Source organism: Paramisgurnus dabryanus, chromosome 14 (assembly GCF_030506205.2).
Source record: "Paramisgurnus dabryanus chromosome 14, PD_genome_1.1, whole genome shotgun sequence".
Classification (NCBI taxonomy): Eukaryota; Metazoa; Chordata; class Actinopteri; order Cypriniformes; family Cobitidae; genus Paramisgurnus; species Paramisgurnus dabryanus.
The window spans coordinates 6351019-6377977 of NC_133350.1; the positions used below are offsets into that span (position 1 = coordinate 6351019).

The 26959-nt window shown below is 37.0% G+C and overlaps 3 protein-coding genes across 13 annotated transcripts in view; 1 reads left to right on the forward strand and 2 right to left on the reverse strand.

Annotated features, from left to right (window-relative positions):
• Positions 1-2875, reverse strand: part of map4k3a (mitogen-activated protein kinase kinase kinase kinase 3a) — an 82283-nt gene extending 79408 nt beyond the window's left edge. For 6 of the 7 annotated variants that reach the window (XM_065241096.2, XM_065241097.2, XM_065241095.2 and 3 more), the window contains exon 1: positions 2623-2874. In XM_065241096.2, the coding sequence (XP_065097168.1) occupies positions 2623-2712 (90 nt within the window). In that variant the 5' untranslated portion in view covers positions 2713-2874. Of the gene's footprint in view, positions 1-2622 lie in introns of all 7 variants that reach the window. The other variant, XM_073811803.1, reaches the window with a different exon arrangement.
• Positions 2876-6057: 3182 nt separating this feature from the next.
• Positions 6058-13666, forward strand: tmem178a (transmembrane protein 178a). Its single transcript, XM_065241090.2, has 4 exons — positions 6058-6941; positions 9202-9315; positions 12095-12232; positions 12344-13666. The coding sequence occupies exons 1-4, from the start codon at positions 6530-6532 to the stop codon at positions 12583-12585; spliced, it is 906 nt and encodes a 301-aa protein (XP_065097162.1). The 5' UTR covers positions 6058-6529; the 3' UTR covers positions 12586-13666.
• Positions 13667-17808: 4142 nt separating this feature from the next.
• The window catches only part of slc8a1a (solute carrier family 8 member 1a), a 44414-nt gene continuing 35263 nt past the window's right edge, over positions 17809-26959 (reverse strand). For all 5 annotated transcript variants that reach the window (XM_065241088.2, XM_065241086.2, XM_065241085.2 and 2 more), the window contains 4 exons: positions 24488-24615; positions 22374-22473; positions 20333-20605; positions 17809-18497 (listed from right to left, as the gene is read on the reverse strand). In XM_065241088.2, coding sequence (XP_065097160.1) covers positions 18121-18497; positions 20333-20605; positions 22374-22473; positions 24488-24615 — 878 coding nt within the window. In that variant the 3' untranslated portion in view covers positions 17809-18120. The remainder of the gene's footprint in view (positions 18498-20332; positions 20606-22373; positions 22474-24487; positions 24616-26959) is intronic.

Consider the following 26959-nt stretch of genomic DNA (forward strand, 5'->3'; position numbering starts at 1 on the left):
GCACGACTATAAATCGCCCTTTAGGATTGGTGATGTAGAGAAGACCGACATTATCATAATTCCTCCCGCTTCGGACTCACAGCCTGTAAGTTAACTTCTGTTAGCATTGCATTGTGAGCGAATCTATTGAACATGGTAAAAAGCGTCACATTTCCATCTGACGTCAGAGGTATTTAGGCCAATCACAACATACAGATTAGCTGACCAATCAGGGACACAGCGCTTTTCAAATCAATGAGTTTTGTACCAAATCCGTGCGTTTCAGGAAGAAAGTGAAATCTAGAACTACAAAAATTGATGGTATGTGAAAAATAATGTATTTTTTAACCATAAACTACGCAAACACATTGTATTATACGAAATACACAAAATAAAGTTTTTTTTTTGGCAATGAAATAGGTGCCCTTTAAATGTAATGTCCTGGTTGGTTATCAATGAAAATTTTTATTCACATCATCACATTCATGCACTTGGCAGAAGGCAAATATATATGTAGGCTATAGCTAGAAGGTATCCGATTTTTATGACGATCCGCTAACATTATCTTTTAACTCTTTTACCGCCAGCGTTTTTAAAAAAAGTTGCCAGCCAGCGCCAGCGTTTTTCATGATTTTCACCAAAGTTTAATGCCTTCCAGAAAATGTTCTTCTTTAAATATATAAACATACAATATACCAAAGGAAAGAACAGACCCTCTGCTTTCAAACAAAAAAAAACGTTTCATCCTACCTTTAGTGGTTCTTTTGCAATCAGCTTTTGAATATGGGTAGGTTTTTGCAAAAACACCATATTTTGAGCAAAAAGCAGAGATAATTCCATTTTTGTGACGGACTTTTCATAGAGATCCCATTCAGAGCGATCTTTAAAACAGACACGGACATGCAGCCGCTTGCCATAGGGCAATACTTCCGGGTTTAAAAAGTTGCGGATAATAGCGGTATTGCGGAAAGACTGAAAATCTCGTCATTGGCGGGGAAGCGTTGTCTCTTAATTGACGAGATATCTCGTCAATGGCGGGGAAAGAGTTAAAAGCGTCTTGTATTGAATTTAAGAGATCGTTTTGAAGAGGGGAAAAGATTTGCGTTTTTGATTAAAGATTATGTGGGCACATTTTTTTTATAATGAAGCTCAACGATGAGTAATTTGCAAAAACTACCACAACTACAACAGTTTTTCCTTTTAATTTCATGGCGACTTTAAATGTGATCAATTGTCATTTTACATTCGTCTTCCGTGAACTTTAAGGATTTTGCTGAAAAATCGATTTTGCACAACCCAGAAATATTTCTGAATGGTCTGATATCGAGATTAAGTGGATAGGCAGTGAAAATATTTGATGAATGTATAATACGTGCCAAGATTCTGCAAATTTCATTATCTTATTTTTGATTGAGGTGGCGTTTAGCATCTGATCCCTTTATATATTAGTATTCCCAATTCCTCAACTGTTACATTTGGTCTACCAAACTTAAATATTCAGTCACATGCTTGTTTACAGCTGCTTATCTAAGAAAGCAACACAGTAAAAAATTGAATATCTGTATCTGTCCTTACAACAGACAGTAGCCAACGTAATCTGTTATCTGCTATCTAAAATCCATTCAACCAGCATAAACAGAATTGAACTTAATCCCATTACACGCTCTGTCAGTTAAAAAACCTTTTCAAAACTAACATATGGCTCTGAATATCTGCAGATCTATTTTTATTGTGTTCATGTAGCTTAATTGGTAAAGCATTGAATTGGGAATGGTCAAGGGTTTGATTTCCAGGGAACACACATTCTGATAACAACGGATTCATATCCGTCATTAAAGATAAAGGCGTCTGCCAAATGCATGCATGTATTAATAAAAACAAAGTGTGTATGATATGTAAACAGTTAAGCATTTGACCAACTTTGACCACTTAACCCCTGAGTGACAGGTGAAAGTCTGATGACCTACATCTTAAGCCTCTTTCAGATAAATCTACGGATTATCCAGCACATTTCACACCACTTGAAAACATCTTCCAAGTCAACCACCCCAAAGACAACAGCATCCCTGATCAACTGCCCCATCCTTCTTTTTCCAAACCGTTTCTATGGCAACTTTAAACTTGCGCTGACATCACAAGGCCTGACTCAAATTTATCGCTCGTATTGCGCAACTTTCCAACCAGAAATGGGAGCAACATCGTAACAAAGCCTCACAATTGTTATTCGTACACAAACTATCTGACAATCACAGTTGCGAGCATACTGTAACTTACAGAAGCAGGGAATAAAACCAACAAGTTGTCATGAAGCTTGGGGCCTAGTTTATCCAAATGTAAATAAACACAAAATTAAGGGTTGTGGGTTAAATACATACATCCAGTAAAATAGCAACATATGGCAATGTTTATATGATTTTGACAGCTTGGTTTTTTGATGATATCTCGTGTTTTTAATTTTAGACTTTTACGTTACGATCTGATGATTTGGTTTGAAGTGATCTAGTTCAGAGAAACACAATCTTTATAACGAACTAATTTGAGCACGCGTTTGTCTTATACTTGTTTAACTTATCTCTTAGAACCTTTAACCCAAACTAGGTTGTCCATTGGAAAAACCTTGTTTATATAAAAATACATTTTTACCTTGTAGACATCCCCGTAGGTGCCGCTGCCTATTCTCTGGATAAGCTCGAAATCCTCCTGCGGATTTCTTCTGGATAGATCGAAACTCATCGCGGGAACTCTGATCTCTTGCTGTCAGTGTTGGGGTTTTTTCGAAGCCCTAACACAAACTGAGCTGAAGAAAATAAACATACGGCGTCAGAAGAAAATCTCAGTACCAGTTCTTGACTGTAACTTTAACATGGCTTCCCGTGAGCTCCTGTGCGCATGCGTGACGCTGGTAGCATGGAGAATGTGTGGAATGGGAGAATGAGAAGAGGAGGGAGGGATGGGTCAGAAGACTAAAGACCAAACAACAACTTCAAATCTGCTACTGAAGAGTTTTTCCACACAAAATATGGTACATTAATGTGTATATATTTTATTATAATAATATAAGTGTTATTATTTCTTATAATAATAAATATTTTTTATAATAGTAGGTATTAAATATAAACGAATTATTATTATTATTATTGTTATAATATAACGATGATGATGATTATTATTATTATTATTAATATTTTTTATTTTCTTGTTTTTAGGGTTGAGCATGACGGTAAGTTGAACTGTTTTTTGAGATTTAATATCAGATTTATTATTTGGTCTACAGCGGGGCTAGTAAACTTGTGGCCCGCCGGTCATCTTTGTCTGATTTAAAATCAGCGTGGTTACTTTTACCTTTCCACTGTACATGAAAAGGTCGATAAACCGGAAGGAGACTTGGAAAGAGGCTGCGTGTGGTGCTAACCATCTGCGAGTACATAATTTTCTGATACAAATTGAGCTTTGGATGCATAAAAAACTTGCGAGATTACACCGCCAATTAGAAGTGATGTATTTCAGTGTGTTCCAATCAAAACACTGTGTGCAAGGTCAAAATTATGAATCCTTTTTTGTTTAACTTTATCAGTAACACTTGAATCCTTTAAAACTATTGATTACTGATAAGTTAATTATTAAGTATAAATATATTCATAGATTATAGGCGCTGGTATGAGCTTCTCTCCCATGTTGACACGGATTTACGATTAAACTGAAATTTCATTACGACTGCCACTAGGGGGCGAACTCCGACAACTGTGTCCAAATGTAGTGTACAATGGAAAGGTGTTTTTGCCTACATATCTTTAAAATGTAAAAAAAACATGTAGTGCAATTTAAGCCATTAGGAAAGGACTATATCTTGTGAATACTTGAAATCTAACAACTTATGAAAGTTAAACAGTTATTTTTATTTTGACAATGCATGTTTATTAATATATGACCTATAACAAAATAGTAACAAAAAAGTAACAAAAACAACATAAGTTATAACATATATAATAATAATATATACAGTACTGTGCAAACGTCTTAGGCCACCATGAAACAAATAGATTTTTTTTTTATACCATTCAATATTTGGTAAGAAAGAAATACAAATATTATTTTCAATAAGAAAGGCATTGTCTGTAGAAAAACATATATAACATATATCTATTTTGTACAACTGGCTCTTTATAATTTATTCAAAATGTGTGTATTTTTACTTTTTAATTTTATAATTATTTCTTGCTGTTGTGCATATAATGGATCTTAAAGTAGCCTACCACAAAATAAAATCCATTCGCAAACCTGGAAAAAGATTTCCAATATAATATGTGGAGTATGACACAAATAAGAGAATAGTTGCAAAAATGAGGCACACACTTGATTTAAATGAGTGTTTCATTTCTACCAGTGTGTTGTTTTATGCTTTTGCATGATTTTGTGAGATACACACACATCAGTTTGATTTCCCTTGCCCTCCCATATATCTCTCCAAATGTGTGTCAAATCACATACAGATGACAAATATACAGTTGTCAAGATTCTCCATGTGGTTGTGAGAGAGCTGTCTAATACACAGCTATACACATCTCCCTCCATCTTCTTCTCTTTCACTGCAGACAGGATTGTGATTCAGCGCTATTTATTTCCAAATCACAGAGGAGAATGTGCCAAGAGTGAGCTTCCGAACACATTTGTACTTACACCATGTGGATGCTATGAAGGTTTTATGAGCCATGACTATTCAGACTAATTTATTTCTCAAATGCCAGGCACACATCCAGGATGCAATTTATTGACGGATTATTAAAGCATGAACTGGCACAGATCAAGGTCTCAGCATGATGGCGGTTATCAAGCAACCAAAGCACATACAGTGACCTGTATATCTAGAAATGGTATTATTTTCAATGTAATGTAAATTATGATGCATTTGAAACAATTATCCTAATTGTCATTCTCAATTTTCTTCTCTCCCTCTTTTAGGTGTTATGTTTAGCCTATCATATATTCATGTGAATGGCTTGCCTATAGGACCATATTTTTTTTTTGTAAAAATAATAATATTATATAGTCCGACATGCTGAAAATATCTGAAGTGGTACTCACTTTTTGAAAAGGCCAGATCATGTTTTATCGAACCTCAATTACAACAACTGGTTTGTATAAGAGATTAAAGGTTGGTGTAAACACTTTTGTATCAATGAAGGGACCTCATTTATTTCTAGGGTATGTGTTTTATATGTATGAACATAAATTTTGTTTAGGTATTACATTTCTCTGCAGAAGCTAGCTTAAAAGACCTTTGTTTGGGGACATTCATTCGAAAACCATGCAAAAATTATAATAAAGATTTATAAAAAAATATATAAAGTATTATAAATATCTAAGCTTTTATAGCATTTACAATCTTAAAAATGCTGGATTATTTTCAGCTCAACATTGGATTAAAAAGGGATGAACTCAGTGTGCTGGGTTGTAATTTCAACCCAAAATGCTGGGTTATTTTGCCCAATGTTGGGTCAGATATAGACATTTTCTGGGTTAATTTTAACCCAGCTGCGGGGCTCGCCTCTTTTTGACCCTCTTTTTTGCTTATTTTGAAAATTACCCAGCATTTATAGAGTGTAGGGTATAGGTTAGGGTATAGAGTAGCCTATTTATTATTTGCTTTCTGTGCAACCTATAAAAGTATAGAACACTTAAAAATGGTGAGTTGTTTCATGGTGTAAAATATGGACAAACCCAACGATTTGAATTGAATTATTATTACTGATTTGAATTATTCTAGAAAATGTTCATATTTGACCCAACCATGAGTTGAAACAACCTAAAAAAAAATTGGGGTTAAAACGACCCAGCAAATATTTAAACCTAATGAATGGGTTTGTCCATATTTTACCCAACCATAGGTTAAGAGTGTATAATAGAAGTATAAAAGTGTTACATCAAATTTTAAATTTGGCATATTCGTAATAACAAATATAAACATCTGTATTTCTAGAACAAATTTTGCAGTCTAATCAAGGTCTTCGGTTTGTTTTCCCTCTTTGGATGATGGACCTCTGCTGCATTGATTTTGGCTGCTCAAATGTTGTGATCACCATCGGCAGCATCATCATCATCATCATAACATTTCAGTCGAGCGCTTGCCTGTCTCCTTGACACACCCTTCGCTATTGTCGGTAGCTACAGCGCGCGAGCGACAACCTTGACATTCCCACACGCGCGTTCAGTTGCACGGTGAAATGTTGTTCTGCGTGGATCGTTCTCAGCGGTAGATCATAGGAAAGCGAAACAAAGCAACTAATACGGTGAAAGGAAGATGCACGAACGTTGAAGACAGTGCAGGTAAACGCGCGCACGCACGCCCATCGCGCATCCCCATATAGATGCCCGTAGTAGCCTACCGCACACGGGCAAACTCCGCTTATCCACTTGTTTTTACGCGTACCGCTGTGGATATATGACAGATCCCGGTGCATTGTCCCGGGGAAAGAAGTAAGAAGGAAGGCATGGAAAAGTACGACTGGTGCTGAGTGAGTTGAGCTGCTGGTTTTGCGCGGATGTTGGAAACATGGAGAGACGGGCTCTCGTAACGACGATCAGCTTGTCCATGAGCCTGCTCGCGCTCATGCTGCTGGTCACGGCGATTTTTACCGACCACTGGTACGAAACCGACACCAGGAGGCACAAGGAGAACTGCGATCGGTACGGCTCGGAGTCCAACGACCAGAAGAACAGGGAGATGCCCATCTATCACCTGCCTTTGGTGGACGGCGGGAACTCAAAGCGCAACCTGGCTCTTATGAAGCCCATACATGTGGGGAGTCGCGAAGAGGAACTGCTGGAAAACTGGAGGGCGATTTTGGGAATGGGCATCCTGGAGACGGAGTGCGGGCGCCCGCTCTTTTCCACCTACTCTGGACTTTGGAGAAAATGCTACTTCCAGGGAATGGACAGGGATATTGACAAACTCATTTTGAAGGGTAAGATCACATGGAAAACGCCAAAGAACCACAAAGCACCAAATGTTTGGGTAGTTTTGGATGCTTGACAGATCTGCCGTACTGTAAGTGGGCTGGTGTTGGGTTTGTGGGTGATTATGATGGTGTGCATGGTGTATTGCGTCAAAAACATACAGTAGGTGAGTGTGGGTGAATATTTAGCTTATGCAGACTCGTTTCCTGGAAGAAATATTGATTTAATCCTTTTTGTACTGACACTTATCCGAACTTAAGGTTAATGGGCTTTTTGCTGACACCGATGCTTAAGTTGCCATATTTTTTTCTTTCGTTCTTGACCTGTTTATGCTAAAGCACTTTCTGCCAATCAATTTTATGCATGATATATATCAAAGATTTCCCAACCAAGACAGCTGTTTCTCAAAAGTTTCTGTCGGAAAGTCTCAAGGTGAGAAAAGACACAGGAAATGTGTGATGATTCCAAGTCGATACAGATCACTGAGATCTGATCACGTCAGGATTAAAAGCAGAAGCTGTGTGCCACCTTGCATTTAAATCAAGCCCAAAGTCACACAGATCACTTGACCTTCACTTCCAAGGCTTTGATTTCTGACACAGTCTATTACACTGAGTCCCTGAATGAGCCCATCAAAGAACACGGGCACTCCAAAGAGCTTCTTATTATCATCAGATATGAAAACTGAATTGAGGGCACCATGGCAACCAAGAAATTGAAATTCACTTTAATTCAGTTTACTTGATGATAGGAAGTATTAGGTTTATTAGTAGCCTATATAAGAATTAGTGTTCCATTTTATCACAACACAAGTTACAAAATACAGGTAGTAGTTTCAAAATATTGTGCTGGGGACAAACCCAGCCTTTGGGTTAAATGAACACAGAAAATATTTATATTTGGCCCAACAATCGGTTAAAACAACTCAGCATTTTGGGTTAAGCAGCATAAGTTCAATTACATCCTAACATGTGGGTTTGTCCCTTCTTGACCCAATGCTGGGTTGAAAATAACCGAGTGTACAAGTCAAAGTGTAAAAATGGGAACATTTTTCAATCAAAATCTTTATGAAAAAGTATTTTTAAAATGAGCAGCTAAAGAACTTGTGGAGAAATGAACTTATCTAAAAGCTATTTAAAGGGATAGTTAACCCAAATCTGAAAATTGTGTCATTACTCACCTTCAAGTTGTTCCAAACCTGTAAAAATGACTTCTATTTGTGTTCCTCTAAACAAACAGATCAGGGCACCATTCACTTCCATAGTATAATTTTTTCTACTATGGAAGTCAATGGTGCCCCAGATCTGCCTTGTTAAAAAACATTCTTCCTTTGTGCTCAGCAAAACACAAGCAGAAGTTATTTTAGAGGGCTGGAACAACTTGAAGGTGAGTAAATGATGATACAATTTTTATTTTTGGGTGAACTATCCCTTTAATATTCAAGAAGTACAACGTGAGTGTTCCTGTAACTCAAAAAAGTATAAATTGTAATTCACTGTTGCGTTGGATAAACGCATCTGCCAAATGCATAAATGTATGATATTTTATCGAAGTCATTATTTCACTTATCTTAGTATTTAATGAATTGCACAAGTTCAACTTAATATCACTGTGAGAAAACTTATTAAAGTCATTATTTTTTAAAGTAGGCAGCTGGCTATTTTTATAGCTTTCATGCTGTCTTGGCTCTGAATTACACATATTTAGTTGATTTACATTCCAATTTCATCCTCATATTCCAGTGCAGGATTTCGGAACTGACATTTTTTAAAAGCGTCTGATGTGGCACTTCATATTATGTTTTTCTATGTCTCCAGCTTTCTGCATTTTTACTGCAGTCTTAACACAGCTCTCAGAGTTAGCTCACAACACCATCCAAATCTGTGTGGTGTGAACCCAGGCGGAAATAATAGCAGAAGGTCACTCTGTCGGGGAGGCTAGAGCTCCAGCAGTGGTTGGCTCTTTACATGTACTTGTCCTGGAAAAGATAAACAAAACAAACAGAGTAACAGAGTGAAGGGCACCAATGCTAATAACACCAATAAAAAGAGGATTAAAGTACAGAGACATAAAAGATATAAAAAGGAAACAGATTAAAGGTAGTAATGAATAATAACTAGTATCCAAGTTAAGTCAGTCAACACTATGAAGAATAACCGCGAGGGCAAGCATGGTGAAATCTTGATGAAATATTTCTAGAGGTGCATTTGAAATACAGAATCAGTACTTTGATCAGGCATGTTAAATGAATCTGTGATCCATGTGCAGGTATTGCAGAGCGATGCACGTCCGTCAAATATCATTTCTCCCAACCCATAAGACTCAGGAACATCCCTCTCAACCTGACAAGGACCATCCAACAGGACGAGTGGCATCTCTTACGTAAGTCTCCCGAAGCTTCCTCAACATCTTGTACAGCTCCCGATATGCCTTATGCCATGAATATTAAGCAGCGCATCCAAGCTGAAGTTAAGTGGGTTTTGCATAGAGAAAACCGTGCAGATTTTTACAGGTACAGATGGCTTATGGGAACGATTCCCATTTCTCTTTAGGCCCAAACTCTCAAGGCTGCCTGTGTTATTAATAGTGGTGTAAATGTTTGCCATGACAATGATTTAATTAGATGAACATTCTTTTAAATTCTGAAACCCACAATTATTGTTCACAATCATTCATGGCAATTCATGCATATTTTACGAGATGGTTTGATCAAATAAATTCGTTTTTGTACGATTTGCTTTCGTCCCGTGATGTTGGGTTTAGGGGTATATTTCCTAATAATTATACATTTTGTGCGATTCACTTTGTACGAATTTGTACGAAACAAAACATGTTAACAATGTCAAGGAAGTTTTGTTTGCATGTAGAATACGCGTTGTTGTCAACGTGTTGTTTACGCGGCCAATATGTGCCGAATTTTCACAAGTGAACAGCACGTATCCAAAGCGCCCCAGATGCGTTGTTTGTACGTAGAGTAGGAATTGTTCTCATGTTGAATATGTGTTGTTTACGCGTGGAAAATTGGCCTTCATGGCTTTCCATAGCCCAAATTCATTGCATTTTGTCGCAATGCGCATGCGGTGAACGTTTGTGTAGTTTACAGAAATAAGTTAAATGAACTATTGCAAGGCTGTGCCTTCAACAGTGCACATACATTCGAGTACACGTAATAAGCAAACTATACTCGGTGATTTGCAACGATGCAAAATTGTATCATGATTCAACGGATACGTGGATCCATAATGTTTGGAAAGACTTTTTTAAAAATTTCATATAAATCTCAGAATGAAATTCAAATATTGCAGTCTCAATGTTAATGCTGCGTTTACACCAACTATGTTTCAGGCATCAAAATTGCATTCACCGCGCCTAGTTTGCCGCTTGAACAGTTTGAATGCATTCGCGGAAAAATCAAGCATTTGACGCATGTCAGAGGCAAAATCCGCTTCTTGTGGGAGGGGCAAGTGCTATGCAGTTGTCTGTTTGCAGGATGGCTGATGTTGATTGTGCATTTATCGAGAGAGTTACCGGTTTGTATTTAGTCACCGTACTATAGGGGGAAAAATAAACGGCGTGGGTCAATAAACGTCACGTGACTCAAAAGTGAAAAGTGTATTTACAACTTACCAGGTTGCCCAATGTTCTCACTGACACTCTTCCAAGCAAGGTCCTTTTTATTCCTGTCTCTATAGAAATATGAACTTGTGTCGTATAGCTCCGGGTGACTGCTTACGGACAATATCAAGCCTTCATGCTGAATGAGTAACTCCGGGTTGAGCTGCCACCACAGCAGCACGCAGTCTCCTGATTGGTTAATGCAGCGTGAAAATCTGCCAAAGTCGGGGCGTCAGCCACAAATTTGCGTCAAACGCAAAATGCACAAAAAGCACAATTCGAGCGTACCGCGCCATGCGTTCAATTCGCGTGAACTAGACCCGCAAATGAGGTGGAACCGCGTCTTCCGGGCCGCACTAAACGCCTCATCCACGCCGCGGGACCTCCAGACGTGCGTCAACGCGTCTTCACATTGACTTAACATTGAAATCACTCGCGCTTGCCGCTTCTACCGCGTCTAGTGTAAACGCAGCATTACGATATGCAAAAGGTACAAACCCTGAAGTAAACGATGACACATTTTCAACGTAAATATTTTTTTTGGACTACAACAAACACACGGATTGTAGGCAACAGTTTACTTCCTGGGATTGGTGATGTAGACAAGACCGACATTATCATAATTCCTCCCGCTTTGGACTTACAGCCTGTAAGTTAACTCCTTTTAGCAACCAAATCTTTCAAACATGGTAAGGAGCGTCAAGTTTCCTGGTGACGTCAGAGGTATGCAGGCCAATCACAATTTATAGATTAGCTGGCTTTTCAAATGCGTGCGTTTTAGGCAGAGAGTGAACTCTGGAGCTACAAAAATGTACGGTATGTAGAAAATAATGTGTTTTTGTAAACCATAAACCACGCGAAAACATTGTATTTTACCAAATACACAAAATAACGCAGTTTTTTAGCGATAAAATAAGTGCACTTTAAAGTTTTAAAGTAAACTCATCTGGTACATTTTTTGCCAATAAAATTCGTTTTATTTATTTCCATGGGTTACATATGAAGGGCAGCCAACTATTTGATTGTTATGTTATTGTCCATTCCGCAATGACAATCCAGCTCATGTGTTTCGTGCTAATGCGGTTATTACATGGCCTGTCATAAATATGTAATCGTAACCTTTTCTTGCATCTCCTTGATGTGATTATGTGCCCCACAGTACTGTTTTGTGTACACAGAGTCGGTCAAATGTCATTTTCTATTGGAAGGAATCTTATTAGCTGCTGTGATGCTGTAACTTAGTGAGTCTTGAGGGAGCCTGCAAGTCTTCATTACAGCCCTCATTAAAATGCATCCTAATTAGGTTTTCTTCCTCCACCCAATCCAATTTCATAACACGTTATACAAACGAATGAAATTTAATAAATTGATATCTGCAAACAACAGTTGTTTCTATCTCCAGGACTTAGCATGGAGCCATAACCAGTTATTCAACACAGGGAAAAGTTTTTGAAGCCAAGGTGTTACCCGTAGCTGTGTAGTGTGAGTTGTTGGCTAAGTGGGCGGTAGTCATGGAAACAGTGTGTGTTTTTCCTCCGGTCCTCAGATCTGCGGCGCATCACGGCGGGGTTCTTGGGCATGGCTGCTGCTGTGATGCTGTGTGGTAGCATTGTGGCCGCTGTGGGGTTTTTCTGGGAGGAGAGTCTCACCCAGCATGTGTCCGGACTCCTGTTCCTTATGGCAGGTACTGAAAATTGTTTTATCTCATGCTTCTTTTCTAATTTTTTGAGTACATATACATATACATACAATATATATCAGTGGCGGTCATCTTAAAACTTTTTCTTCCCTCCAGGAATCTTCTGCACAATCTCACTGTGCACCTACGCAGCAAGTGTCTCTTACGACCTATCCAGGAATCCTCCTTTCATCTACGGTTTGCCCAGCGATGTGGATCATGGTTATGGATGGTCCATATTCTCTGCATGGGTCAGTCTGGGCCTAACGGTGGCGTCCGGTTGTGTCTGCACGACCTACCCGTTCCTGAGCCGCACGAAGGCTCTTCGCTCTAAAACGGCCAGGGAGTCGTCTGTATGAGTGCCCCCTCGTGGCCTGGAGGTCTCATGACATTAATCAGCACTTGGCGCTTTAGCAAATGGATTCAAGTATACACTTTTCTTCGAGGAGTGTTTCCATGGGCACTTCACGCTACAGAGCAGCGTTTGGTGTGTTGTAGATTTCTGATACCTTTGTTGGGGTCTTCGACAGAGAGGAAAACAGGACAGTTGCATTTACTGTGTGTGTGTGTATTTTACTTGCCTACAAATCACACACACATAAACACAAATTACACACAAATATGCAGTACATGTGTGATTATACTGAACAAGATCTTTAGGTATGTGTATGTGGGTTGTTACTTTTGTTGTAATACAATCATTCTCTGATCAGGTGCACAAGGATCTGAGCCACAGTTTTTAATGCAAACCCTTTGAAATTCGAATTATTACTGTGATCATTTATCGGTATTATTAAGTGGATGTCCCCAGTTTAGCAGTACATGTGCCATGGGCAAATTAATATGATGAACATTTGGTGATGTTGATGAGCTGATGTTTCAATCCAAAATTATTCAAAATATCATCACATCAGACAAATGTATAAAGTCATGGTTGCATATATATCACCTTTGGGTAACAGCTGGTGTCCAGTATTCATAAAGATTGAAAAATCAAAGAGACACGAGAAGAGATCTAAGACATAGATATGCAAATTTGTGATTGGATGGCATGTCTCTGAAGTTTCAAAACATGAATCGGGCTGTCGCTGGCAGTGCAATCGTAATATGAAAGCATGCTTTGAATGAATGCTCTTCAATATACCCGCCTCACTCATGAAAGGCCTCTCGCGACATAATTGTCGAAAATACAATTCCTCCTCATCCGCAGGCCTCCACTCGCCTCTACGGTCCCTTCTGGAAAGATGAACTAATATAACATTGACAAAAGGACTGTATTGTTATATAACTGCTGGATATTGTTTTCCAAACTGAGCCGAAACAGTATCATATTCCTGAATTAGTACTGTTTGCCTCAAAACCCTTATTGTGTTTATGAAAGTGTATCGTAATAAAAATATTGTAAGGATGAAATAAAGATGTATGAAGAAAGATAAGTGATTCATGTGTATTTTAGTATTTTGTTATATTAGGGAGATGGATGGTGTACTGCTGTGTAATGCCAAGGACCGCAAAATATGATGAACCATTTGAATAAATAAGCTTTCCATTGATATATGGGTTGTTAGGATAGGACAATATTTTGCCGAGATACAACTATTTGAAAATCTGGAATCTGAGGGTGCAAAAAATGTAAACATTGAGATAATTGCCTTTAAAGTTGTCCATATGAAATCCTTAGCAAATGCATATACTCACAAAAATAAAAGTTTTGATATATTTATATATTTATGATATAAATATATATATTCATATTTTTTTATGTATAATGAATATAACTGATAATACTCAAGAGTTATACAGTATGTATAAACCTGAAGAAAAACATTTTCGATTTAAAGGGGATATTTCACAAGACTTTTTATATTTGTAAAATAAATCTTTGGCATCAAGTATGTATGTGAAGTTCTAGCTCAAAATATCATATAGATAATTTTTATAGCATGTTAAAATTGTCATTTTGTAGGTGTGAGCAAAAATGTGCTGTTTTTGGGTGTGTCATTTAAAATGCAAATGAGCTGATTTCTGCACTATATTCCAGTGCCATGTTGGATAGTGCAGATTAAGGGGCTCTATTATCCCCTTCTGACATCAAAGGGGGAGCCAATTTTCAATGACCTATATTTTCATATTTGCAGAGAATGGTTTACCAAAACTAATTTACCGGGTTGTTCTTTTTCACATTTTCTAAGTTGATACAAGCACTGGGGACCCAATTATAGCACTTAATTTTAATTTATTTGAACTGTAGCAAATTTGACAATAAATCTTGTGTCATAGTAGCATTATGTTGTCGAACAAAGAAGGCTGTAATAAGGAAAACACACTAGAACGATAGAAAGCAAAAAAAATTCTGAAATTATCTGGGGACCCCTAGAACCAGACTCCAATTTGAAACCCTGCTGTGAGATATAAAAACGCTAAATGCATAGCTGAATGTCCTTACAAATCACATTGAACATGTTATAGTCATGGAAATTATGTATGTTAAAATCATGTTGTGTCATGCAAAACCATAGACATAAGTGAATAAATCTTTGTCTGTTCAGCTGTAAAATATTTTGTGGCAGTTGCAGAAGGTGAGCTCAACCTCTGTAAAAGTGAAAAGTTAGTTTAACTATTAAAAAAATACTTAAATTGGTAACACCTACATTTTTTTTTTCAAATTAAAATGTCACTTTATTTACACTTTAGGTGAAATTTTTGTAGGTGTAATTTTTTTTAAATTGAACTAATTTTTCACTTTTTACAGTGTGTGAAATGACTTGGTCATGACTAAAAATCAAGAATGCGTAATTCAGTTATGTAAAGTTTCAACAGATACATTTTGGAAATGTACCTTTTTGCATGTGATTTTGCTTAAATACTAATACATTTCTTTATATTTGTGTATTGAAACAAGGCAACAGGACCAAGCACTTTCACCATAACTTTCCATTACGACACAAGAGGGCGCCACATTATCACCACAAACAAACTAAATGTGACGCTGTCTGAAATTCAGATACACATAATTTAATGATAAGAATTGGAGAATTTAAGTTTAAATTCATCAATTAATGATTTCACGTGGATTTCAATCGTTTATGACCTTACTCAGTCAATATTAAAGATATCAAGGTTATATTTTCTCAGACTGTTCTTTATGTTTACGATTATTTTATGTAAAAAAAAAAAATACACACACAAGCCGGGTTTTTACAGGCAGGTCACACATTGTCTATTATTCATCTTTCGTTTAGTTTGGCATTTAGTGAGACTGATCAAAGTTTGTACAGTATTTCTCATTTCAGATCATAAACCTTTATTTTCTTGTGCTGGGGAAGGGACGGTCACACACGCCAGTAACAAATCCTGCATGACCCTTCTGTCAAGTGTGCCACAAAAGAAAAGGACTCAATCCATATGTTCCGAACAGAAAGTCATATTTTTATAAAGATGACATACTGTAAATAAAAATGAAATCTACAGGAACCAATCACTCGCTTAAGCGAGGGAAAACAGCTTTAACATGTTTGTAAAAAGTACTCCTGGGAGCCACGTGATTCATTTTCTAGTAGATAAACAGTGTCAACACTTGTGTGTCAGGAAACCAAATCATAGTTACATAACGTTTAGAAACCCATCAAGCTGAACAATTATTTAAATCTCAAAAATGTGTTAAAGTCATAATACTGACCCTATATAAGTTGGCATGTCTTTAAAAAAAGGTCTGTGTGCTCTTGTGTCCTTGGGTGGGAAAATAGACACATATCCTGTAATCTCTATTCGAAGAGGTTTATATCACTGTACATTATATACAATAAAAGAAGTTTCCCGGTATCACAATTATTATTTGCTCCGTACCTCTGCTTCTGTGTTTTTAAAGCAGGGGTCTCCAACCTTTTTGTGAACAAGGGCTACAACAACGGATAAAACAATCTGGAGGGCTACTTTTTGATATAGTCTACTCAAAACTTTTTTTTTTTTACTTGTTGACTTGTTTTAGTATTGTTTAAAATGTTAACATACGTAAACCAAGCCAAGCTTATATAAAAAATATGTAATAAAAAAATATTACAATTGAGACTATTAATAGAATGTGCTTTGGCGGGCACCTACAGACTGTGTGGGCACCACGTTGAGACCCCTGTTTTAAAAGCAGACAGGTGGTGGTATGTTTTCAGTTAAAAGCATAAAAAAACAGTGCAGAATGAAGATAATGGATACTTATTATTGTACAATGACAAAACATTTTCTCATAGAACCTTGTTTCTAAACACTGAGAACATAGACAGACTAAAACTACTGGTACCTGGAAAGCATCATTGAGTAAAGAAGTCCAGGAAAAATATTATATACAATATAGGACACACACACACAGGCATGCACGCACGCACGCACAATAGTTTTTGCTTATCCTCACTAGCTGTCACCTAGTACTGAGTCTTTTGTCTGGTGGATGCGGAAGAAAGAAAATATATTTTCCCTAAATTAATGCTTGATGTTAGATTGCATGAAAACTTATCAATATATTCTACCGTTTAAAACGCAATTGAGATCTTCAAAGTGTGTATAATTCACACTTTTATGTTTAAAACAAGAAAGTCTCTTGACACTTTATAGTTAAAAACACCCGTTTGTAACTTTAAAAATTGTGTCTTTCATCACAGAATCTGTTACCACAATTTAGTAATACAAAGTTTCTGCTCATTGAACCTTTTTGTGTCCGCAAAATGTTTCAGGTATACAAACAAGAATAAATCTGAAACGCTTCATTGACCAAAAGAGCCACAAGAATAACACAGCAAAAGTCTCACAATGCAAAAAATTATTTTCAAGAAAACATTTTCTTAGTATTTTTGTCTTGTTTTCAGTAAAAATATCTAAAAATTCTTGAATTAAGATGCTTTTTCTTGATGAGCAAAACGACCCAAGAAAATAAGTCTAGTTTTTAGACCAAAAATATCAAATTTAAGTGATTTTGTGCATAAAACAAGCAAAAAAATCTGCCAATGGGGTAAGCAAAAAAATCTTGAACATTTTTCTTAAAAACTGAATTCAAGAAAAATTTGCTTACCCCATTGGAAGATTTTTTTTGCTTGTTTTATGCACAAAATCACTTAAATTCAATATTTTTGGTCTAAAAACTAGACTTATTTTCTTGGATTGTTTTGTTCTTTAAGAAATAGCATCTTAATTTAAGAAGACAAGACAAAAATAGTAAGACATTTTTTCCTCAAAAAAATTTTTTGGCAGTGTAACACGGTAAAAAATTACTTTCTTACTTAGTATTTTTGTCTTGTTTCAGTAAAAATATTCAAAAAATCTTAAATCAAGATGTATTTTCTTGTTGAGCAAAATTAACTAAGAAAATATGTCTAGTTTTTAGACAAAAAATATACAATTTAAGTGAATTTTTGCTTAAAACAACCAAAATTATCTGCCAATGGCGTGAGAAATTTTTGCTTAAATTAAGTGTTGATGAAAAAAGAAAACATCTTTTAGATTTTTTTCTCACCCCATTGGCAGATATTTTTGTTTGTTTTAAGTTTAAATTTACTTAAATTGTATATTTTTTGTTTATAAACTAAACTTCTTTTCTTAGGTCATTTTGCTCATCAAGTATCAACTATAAGAAAGTCAATTTTTTGCAGTGCACAAGTCATTCAGTTTATACAATTTAGCCAAAAAATAAAGCCACATAGTCTCCATTTAACTTAAAGAGAAACTGTTGCGACATTTAAAAGATCTGCTTTTCTATAGGCGTGTGCATTCATTCACACACAAAACAAACAGTGGACAAACACAACAAAAAGCACAAGAAAACATCTACACAGCTGCTTTGAACCCTTTTCGCTTGTTAGTCTTTGTCAGTTTATTTTAATTTATCTCAATATCATCATCTGGTCCATTTAGAAACCCTTGATGATGCAATAGGCCTCCATGGAGGACAAGATGATGTACGTTAGCCAGAGACTAAAAAATAAAGTGGTGGTGAGGATTTTTGGAGTCTTTGCTCCGCCCAGTTCTCCCCCGATCTCCGGCCTGCGGCGGTACATCAAGACGGCGATACAGACGAAGGCAAAGATGGTGAAAAGGGTTACGGAGAAGGCGAGCGTACCGGGGTCCACGCGGAAATACTGTCCGTGTGCCTGGTGAAAGATGGCGGCGATGGACCAGGCCAGCCCGATGCCCAGGAACACATTCACGGCATTGCTGCCCGTCACGTTGCCGATGGAGGCGTCTGCGTATTGATCCTGAATAGCTGCAACTTTACTGGCGAATGTATCTGATTTGAATAAGAGTAAGAGAAGGAGAGAGAAAATATTAGCACAGTGTAAAAATACCATATGGTATTAATAAATGAATCTCAGGAATGTCTGTGTCATATTTGCCAACAAAACAGATGGAAATTGAGTACATTTTCTCCCCTCACTGTTTTCCCTCAAATGTTTCCATTACTCTACATGACCCTGGACCACAAAACCAGTCAAGAGGGTCAATTTTTTGAAATTGAGATTTATACATCAGCTGAATAAATAAGCTTTTCATTGATGCATGATTTGTTAGAATATTTGATACAATATTGAAAAAAATCTAAATATTTAGAAAATTGCATTTAAAGTTGTCCAAGTCCTTAGAAACAAAAAGGGGAGAGCGGGGCACAACCTAACGCTTTTCGGTTTTGGCTCAATCATTCAAAAAATATTTGAGTTTGATTAATTATATCTTTACACAAGCAACACACACATCTCTGCTACAAATGAACATTTAAAGTTTGTTTCTAGTACTTACCATTCTTGGACAATTACACCAAACGTGACAGTGAAGTGCAAACGTTACAACTTACCCCATAGGTGGGGTTAATTGTAACAGCAGGGGGTTAGTTGTAACACTTGATAAAAATTAAGTTAGCAGGCAAATATTTCAATACTTTTTCGTCTATATACTTGAAGTGGATATTGTTTATATATCTGTCTATAATAGAAATGTATCCACAATGTATTCATTCATACAGCCCTTTTCTGGGTTCAATTATAAATGGATACAAATGTCTAAATATGTGAAAAAAGCAGCACAATTATGACAATTTTTTTTTTATATGTGACCCAGTCTGTAATAACCATACTACAGTTTCAAAATCAAATTCTGAGATAATGAGCATCAAAGTCTGATTTTAGCCATTCATTTCATTATGATTTTAATTTTTGACGTGACCTTATTCAATCAATATTAAAGATATCAACAAAAATACACGATTTTTGATAAGACAGGCACATTTATTTTGTTGGCAGCCGGCAATCATTCGTGTGTAGCCTATTAAAAACAATGGCAAGAATTACACTAACGTTAGCGGTTTTCATATCGTAAGTGCTGAGGGGTTAGTTGTAACACAGCGTTACAATTAACTCCACTGGGTCAAAATATTTTCAAGCCCACCAAAAAAGTTGCTAAGAGCTGCAGACATATTTCATATTTCATGTTTTAGTCAACAAGACACTGATTAATATGACATAGCATTGGATTTGGTATTTTACACACCCAACTTAGAAACCAAAAAAAAACATATGATGAAAAAATTTACTTACATGCCACCAAAACACTCATTTATCAATAACTCTCTGGAAAAACATTATACATTTACAATAATTTGCGGGAGATCGTCTTTTGGCAGCGTTAAAAAAAAACTTGCGCAATAATGTAAACGGTCTGTGTTACAACTAAACCCCTGAACACCTACTACTAATAAATGCATTTTTTTTTTTTTAAATATATACGTTAGGAAATTTACAAAATATCTTCATTGAACATGATCTTTACCTAATATTAGGGCTGTGCAAAAATATCAATATTTTTGGAATAAAAAATCTATAATTTTGGCTTTTGCTATAAATAGCTGGTTTTGTGGTACAGGATCTCAGTTATGCATTCGGTAGATGCTTTTTTACAAAGCGAATTACAGTGCATTACAAGTTAATTTATCAATATATGTGTTTGCTGAAATCGAATCCATCCTTTTGCATTGTTAATGCAATGCTCTCCCATTGAGATACAGCAACATAGCTACAGGTGTCACAAACTCACTAACTCATTCATTTCCAATTAAATGTAAATCTACTGTACCTGGCACAGAAGTTCCCAAAGCCACAAACACGACCGCCGTGACAGAGTCTTTGAGGCCGATGGTGCAGCCAAAATGCGATGCCAGGTCTCCAATGAAGGCAGTGAGGACGCCGATCATGATGATAGATACGATAAAACACGCCCAACCATTCCAGTAATCGGTTGGTGGCACAAAAGCAAACATAACCTTCCAGAATACAGTCAGAAAATGCATGACATACTCAAAGCAAGATGGCATCTTTTCTTCACCACACTCATCATCATCATCATCGCCTTGAGGTGAGAAAAAAAGAAGAGCAGAGGAGAGAGATGTTTAATGTTTGGTTGGTAAAAACACCTTCGATCAGAAAACATCATGTGTAATCAAATAAAATTAAAATCCACCATATTTTCCCTGCGAAGTTGTTTACCATATTTTTTTTGGTGGGTTTCTGGCAGCCACAGCTACCATTTTTTTTACCGTAAAAACAACAGAATTTTTTTTACAGTGCAAGAAAATTACAGTTTCTGCTCTTGACACTTCCCTTTAACATTAGAGGACATGGAAACTTGCTACATACTGTATTTGTTACGTAACTATGGCACTGCAAAGTAAGACATCCATTCATAATGCCATATGTGTCTAATTATGATTAAAATTCCCAAAAACTAAGAGTAAGATCCCCCCATCAGGTCAGCCTGCACTAACAAGATCTTTCAGATCAGTCAAACCACCGGAGCAAGTGTTTGTGCACCCATCTGACTTTATGCATAGCTTTGTCAGAAAAGACCAGGAAGCAAAGAGCTGTGTTGACACATTCAGAGAACTGAAAGTGTTGTGCAAAGACACTTACAAAATATGTGTGTTGAATTGTGTTTGCTCATGCTCAGAGTAAGCAGTATGGCAAATTCTGGGTAAAAAATCTTCTAGCTTATTTCAGAGACAGCTAAATGATAATTGTATATTTTTAATGCTTCATTTTATCTCCTGAGGATATAAGAAATCCAGCTGTTTTCTTCTCTCTGTCATTGTGATAATTGACACTTGAGTGCAGTCTTTGTTTATGAAACACTTTTATTTTAAAGGCTACAAGTAAACATTCTGCATATTACTGCATGATTGAAGACATGTGAGGACAAGTTTTTTTAGAGAGATAATGGTAAAACAGCCTTTTGTTTACTATCTTTTAAGCTGTCAAGTCTTTTTTAGGTCTCTTGTGTGAAGGGGCGCTGTGTACATCAATGTGATTATCATTATATGTGACCCTGTGTGTGAAATCCAGGTTAAAGTCTGATAATCTAATTATGAGATAGTGGGCCGGATTTACTAAACGGGGCAAATTAGCGTGAGAGTGCAATTCCAAAAAAGTGCCTATGGGAGTGGAAATATTTGCGGGTTATTACCTAAAAGGCGGAAATAAATAACACAAGCGCAACAGATGATTTCCATAATGGGTTACACTTTATTTTGAGTGTCCACTTTAGACATTCTACTAACTATAAATAACTTTGCAACTACATGTCAACTAACTGTCAATAATTAGCAACTATACGTTAACTAACTGTCATTAGAGTATTAGTAGACTGTAAGGGTTGGGGTTAGGGAAGAGGTTTGGGTTAGTGGAATAAGTTGACATGCTCCTGCAAAGATACTTATAGTCAGTTGAATGTCTGTTGACATATCATCACAATAAAGTGTTAGTAGATATTAACCAGGCAGTCTACTAATTCTCTAAAGATTGGTAGATGATAAGTAGTTGCAAAGTTACTTATAATTAGTAAAATGTCTAAAGTGGACTATCGAAATAAAGTGTTACCCCATAATGACCAACACAATCAACTAAGAAGAGCAGTGGAAATTAGTTCAGGGTCGCAAATAAGCAGAGCTGATGAGTTGCGGGTGATCTACTAACGCCTGATGCGCTTGAGTTCAGAACCACAGACATAGGAGTGGAAAATTCAGGGTGTGAAATCCTAGCTAACGAAGCCATAGTACACGGAAAAGAACTATAAGACTATATGACCTCAAGTTATCGATTGAGAGCAGCTTCTTAGGACCTACCTGAGCTGACAGTGATGGCTTCTACAAACTGATCTCTCCAACTGTTGGTTCCGACCACAAGAGCCAAGTTGGTTTTCTTTATGAGTTTGTCAACTGTACTCTGCAAAGGGTATGAAAATCATAATTTAGACCATTGCCCCCCAAAAATTCATTTCATTTACATCTTTACAAACCTGTTTCACTTTGTGCTACTGTTATGGTGTCATCAACATAAAAAATGACAACACAAAGCTGTCAAATGGTTTGGAATTTAGCATGAGTAAAATCAATTGCTTTTATGGTGCCTTTCCATTCTTAAAGGGACACTCCACTTTTTTTTTAATATACTCATTTTCCAGCTCCACTAGAGTTAAACATTTGATTCTTACCATTTTGGAATCCATTCAGCTGATCTCTGGGTCTGGCGCTAGCACTTTTAGCATAGCTTAGCATAATCCATTGAATCTGATTAGACCATTAGCACTGCGCTGAAAACAACCAAAGAGTTTCAATATTTTTCCTATTTAAAACTTGACTCTTCTGTAGTTACATCGTGTACTAAGATGACGGGAAATTAAAAGTTGTGATTTTCTAGGCAGATATGGCTATGAACTATACTCTCATTCTGGCGTAATAATCAAGGACTTTGGCTGCAGCAGGTGCAATGATATTATGCAGCGTCTGCAAATAGTCCCCTGCTATTGAAAGTAACCAAGAGGACTATTTTCGGCAGTGCGTAATATCACTATGCCAAAAAAATATCACTACGCTTTCTGTAGCCATGTTACGTCAGCAGGTCCTTAATTATTATGACAGAATGAGAGTATAGTTCCTAGCCATATCTGCCTAGAAAATCACAACTATTAATTTTCCGTCGGTCTTAGTACATGATGTAACTACAGAAGAGTCAAGTTTCAAATAGGAAAAATATCGAAACTCTTTGGTTATTTATTTAGCGCGATGCTAATGGTCTGATCAGATTCAATGGATTGTGCTAAGCTATGCTAAAAGTGATACCGCCACACCCGGAGATCAGCTGAATGGATTCCAGGTTGGTCCAAAACTCTAGGGGAGCTGGAAAATGAGCATATTTTAAGAAAAGTGGAGTGTCCCTTTAACCATTTTTTTAGGTTTTACAAAAAAGTGCAGGGTGTCTGTCCCGTGACCCAGTAAAATCCAGGCTAAAGTCTCATCATCTAATTATGAGATTAGGAGCATCAAAGTTTGATTTCCCTCATTGATTTGACTATAACTTGAATCTTTGACTTTGAAATATAAAGGTTATATTTTCACAAAATGTACTTTACATTAAGATGAAGAATTTAAATAAAAAAGACTTAAGCTGGGTTTTCCCAGGCATAGTCACATATTCATTTGTTCACACTGCTTTGTAATGAAGTGAAGATGAGTAAATGATAAACATTTATTTTTGTATGAATCATCCCTCTAAGATATCAATAAAAGATATTCCAGAAAAGACAGCATTTAAATAAATAATATTCATTCTGATGATCAATAATTTAGCAGATTTCTTAGATTTTCCTCTAGCGGTGCCGTGAGAAATCATTTCCGAAACCTCTGGGTGGTCAAAATACATATCCATTACAGTGAAGCAAAAGTGATTTGTTAGGGTAGCGCTCTCATTTTATTTTAATGGTTGTACTCAATATCACATCAGCAGAACATAACACATGGATTGCAGAATGCATCAGGCTTGATTCATTACAGGCCGTGCATAATTCTGTGCAATGCAATCAAATTTTCAGGATACGAGGCAGTCATCTGTCTTTGAGAGTGTGATGGGCAAACCAATAAACCCACTGAGACACCAAAAAAGTAAAAATTTGAGGAAAGATTTAAATGGAAAAGAGTTGCATGTGGAACGCTGATAATGTGACATGCACCCCGAAAGGTCTTGATAATAGCTGGGCCTGCGTCTGCTGTATCCGAGGAGCAATTAAAAGGTTGAATGGTCTCCAGCTGGGACTACTTCAGCAGGACAGGATACCATCACTCATATCCAGATGCTCTGCCCTTAAAACATCATCACCTAAACTTCAAGAAAACATGTCTGGATGGAGCTAAGCACCCGGATGGAGCATGAAAACAGTTGTCAGGTGGAGGAGAAAGGGTACCTTAAACTCATAGGATTCCTCAATGATTACTTCAAGTCTCATGTTTTCGCCCAGCGTCGGCCGACCCATCTCAGCGATACGCCTCTCATTCTTTTCTTTTGCAGTCAATGTCTCCTCATCCCCCTCCTCTGAGATATGTATAAAGATAAGGTGAAGAGAAAGCAAAAGTGTATGAAAATTTAAAAGAAAGGTATTTTGAAAAAAGGACGTCTTTATAAAATGTCTGTTACTGGGGCATTACCACTGGCCGCTCATGACTGCTCATCCGAGGGGCGCGAATTCGAAATAAGTGTTCGGAGTGTCATGTGTGTTGCTTGTGTTTTCAAAATATGTTTGTTTAACACAGTCTCACCCCATTTCGTCAATATTTGACGACACTTGACCATTCGTCATATGTTGACGTGAAGGGTATACCTTTCGCGTCATTTTTTGACGAACTGGGGACTTCAATACTATTACGTCCGTTGCATTCTCTTTCCTATTTTATTACCATTTGCGCGTCGGTTTAGGGTTAGATTACGCAAAATTAAACAGTGTACGCGAAATGAAACAGTTGTCACCTGGCGTTGGGGTTAGAGTTAGGTTTGGGTAGGGATGTCATTATGTAAATCTAACCCTAAACCGACGCGCAAATGGTAATAAAATAGGAAAGAGAATGCAACGGACGTAATAGTATTGAAGTCCCCAGTTCGTCAAAAAATGACGCGAAAGGTATACCCTTCACGTCAACATATGACGAATGGTCAAGTGTCGTCAAATATTGACGAAATGGGGTGAGACTGGGTTGGTTTGTTGTGTCATGTGAACCATGTGCATCACGAGTTTTGTCAAAATAAGGCCTGCTGCACACTCGTTTATGATAAAAGAGACGCTCACAATCACAAAATACACGCAAGACACTCCCTTAACACTAAACTATGATTACGGATGAGATTATGCGAGCATCTAACGAACGTTAGCGTCTTTTTTTATCATAAACCCTTTAGATGCATCTGCAGCAAGCACTTATTTTGACAAAACACATGATACACATAACTTCAATCGACACACCGAACATATATTTTGAAATGATGAACAACACACATGATGGGCTACATACATGTTTCCCATCGAGCGCCCTCGAAAAAAGATGTCACCGGCCGCCACTGTGCATTACTCTTAAAAAAGGTCCTATCATTTAAGAACAGATATGTATACATTTGGTACCAATATGTACCTGAGGTATGCAAAGGTGTACTCAGGGGTACCACTAGCAGTTTTGAGATGCAAGAAGTATGAGGTTGGGCGCTCTAACACACCGATATTACTCATAAAAATTGTCTTTGGGGGCCCCAATAGTGCATGCTACCATTCCCCTTAGTTTTTAACTCTATCCCTGCCATTGACGAGATATCTCGTCAATCAAGAGAAAACGCTTCCCCGCCAATAACGAGTTTTTCCGTCTTTTCGCAATCCAGCTATTATCCACTATGTGGCGCCCTTCCGCAACTTTTTAAACCCGGAAGTATTGCCCTATGGCAAGCTACTGCATGTCCGTGTCTGTTTTAAAGATCGCTCTGAATGGGATCTTTATGAAAAGTCCGTCACAAAAATGGAATTATCTCTGCTTTTTGCTCAAAATGTGGTGTTTTTGCAGAAACCTACCCATATTCAAAAGCTGATTACAAAAGAACCACTAAAGGTAGGATGAAACGGGTTTTTTTGTTTGAAAGCAGAGGGTCTGTTCTTTCATTTGGTATATTGTATGTTTATATATTTGAAGAAGAACATTTTCTGGAAGACATTCAAATTTGGTGAAAATCATGAAAAACGCTGGCGCTGGCTGGCAACTTTTTTTTTTAAACGCTGGCGGTGAAAGAGTTAAAAAAGGTACCGCCCCAGTGACAGCTAGGGACCACTTTTTCTGACAGTGTGTAAGACCAGACATTTAACGATGTACAAAGGCTTGATTAAATAAATTTAGGGTTACATTTAAGTTTTAACATGTTTGTAATGTACACTACACTCCAAAACAAATGGTGTTAATAGCACTAAAAGTGGTTCTTGGCTCATAATCATAGATGAACCATTTTTTGTGCTATACAGCACATATGAAGAACCATACAGGGATCATATAGCACCACATATGGTTCTACATGGCACTATATGGTGCTACACAGGTACTTCATCTGTGCTATATGGCACTTAAAATAGTTCCTCTATGATTACGGGCCAAGAACCACTTTAAGTGCTATTTAGCACCGTTTGTTTTAAGAGTGTACGCTATGAAGTATGGGAAAGAAATGTTGTCAGTCTGGACCTGTTCGACATGTTTTAAAGCATACTCACTGGGGTGTGGGCCTTTCTAATGTTTTATATAATAAATTCCTTAATGTTGTCTACAAGCACAAATTCGTAGGGTGCTTGAGAAAATTGCACCTTAAGCGTATATAGTTCAACCAAAATAAAATTTTCACAACAAAAAAATGTACA

What these genes read in the sequence shown, in the direction of transcription:
- tmem178a (XM_065241090.2), top strand. Translation starts at nt 6,530, where the DNA reads ATGGAGAGACGGGCTCTCGTAACGACGATCAGCTTGTCCATGAGCCTG. An exon ending in TGACAAACTCATTTTGAAGG is followed by an intron (nt 6,942 to 9,201) that starts GTAAGATCACAT and finishes ATCCATGTGCAG; the next exon opens with GTATTGCAGAGCGATGCACG. An exon ending in ACTCCTGTTCCTTATGGCAG is followed by an intron (nt 12,233 to 12,343) that starts GTACTGAAAATT and finishes TCTTCCCTCCAG; the next exon opens with GAATCTTCTGCACAATCTCA.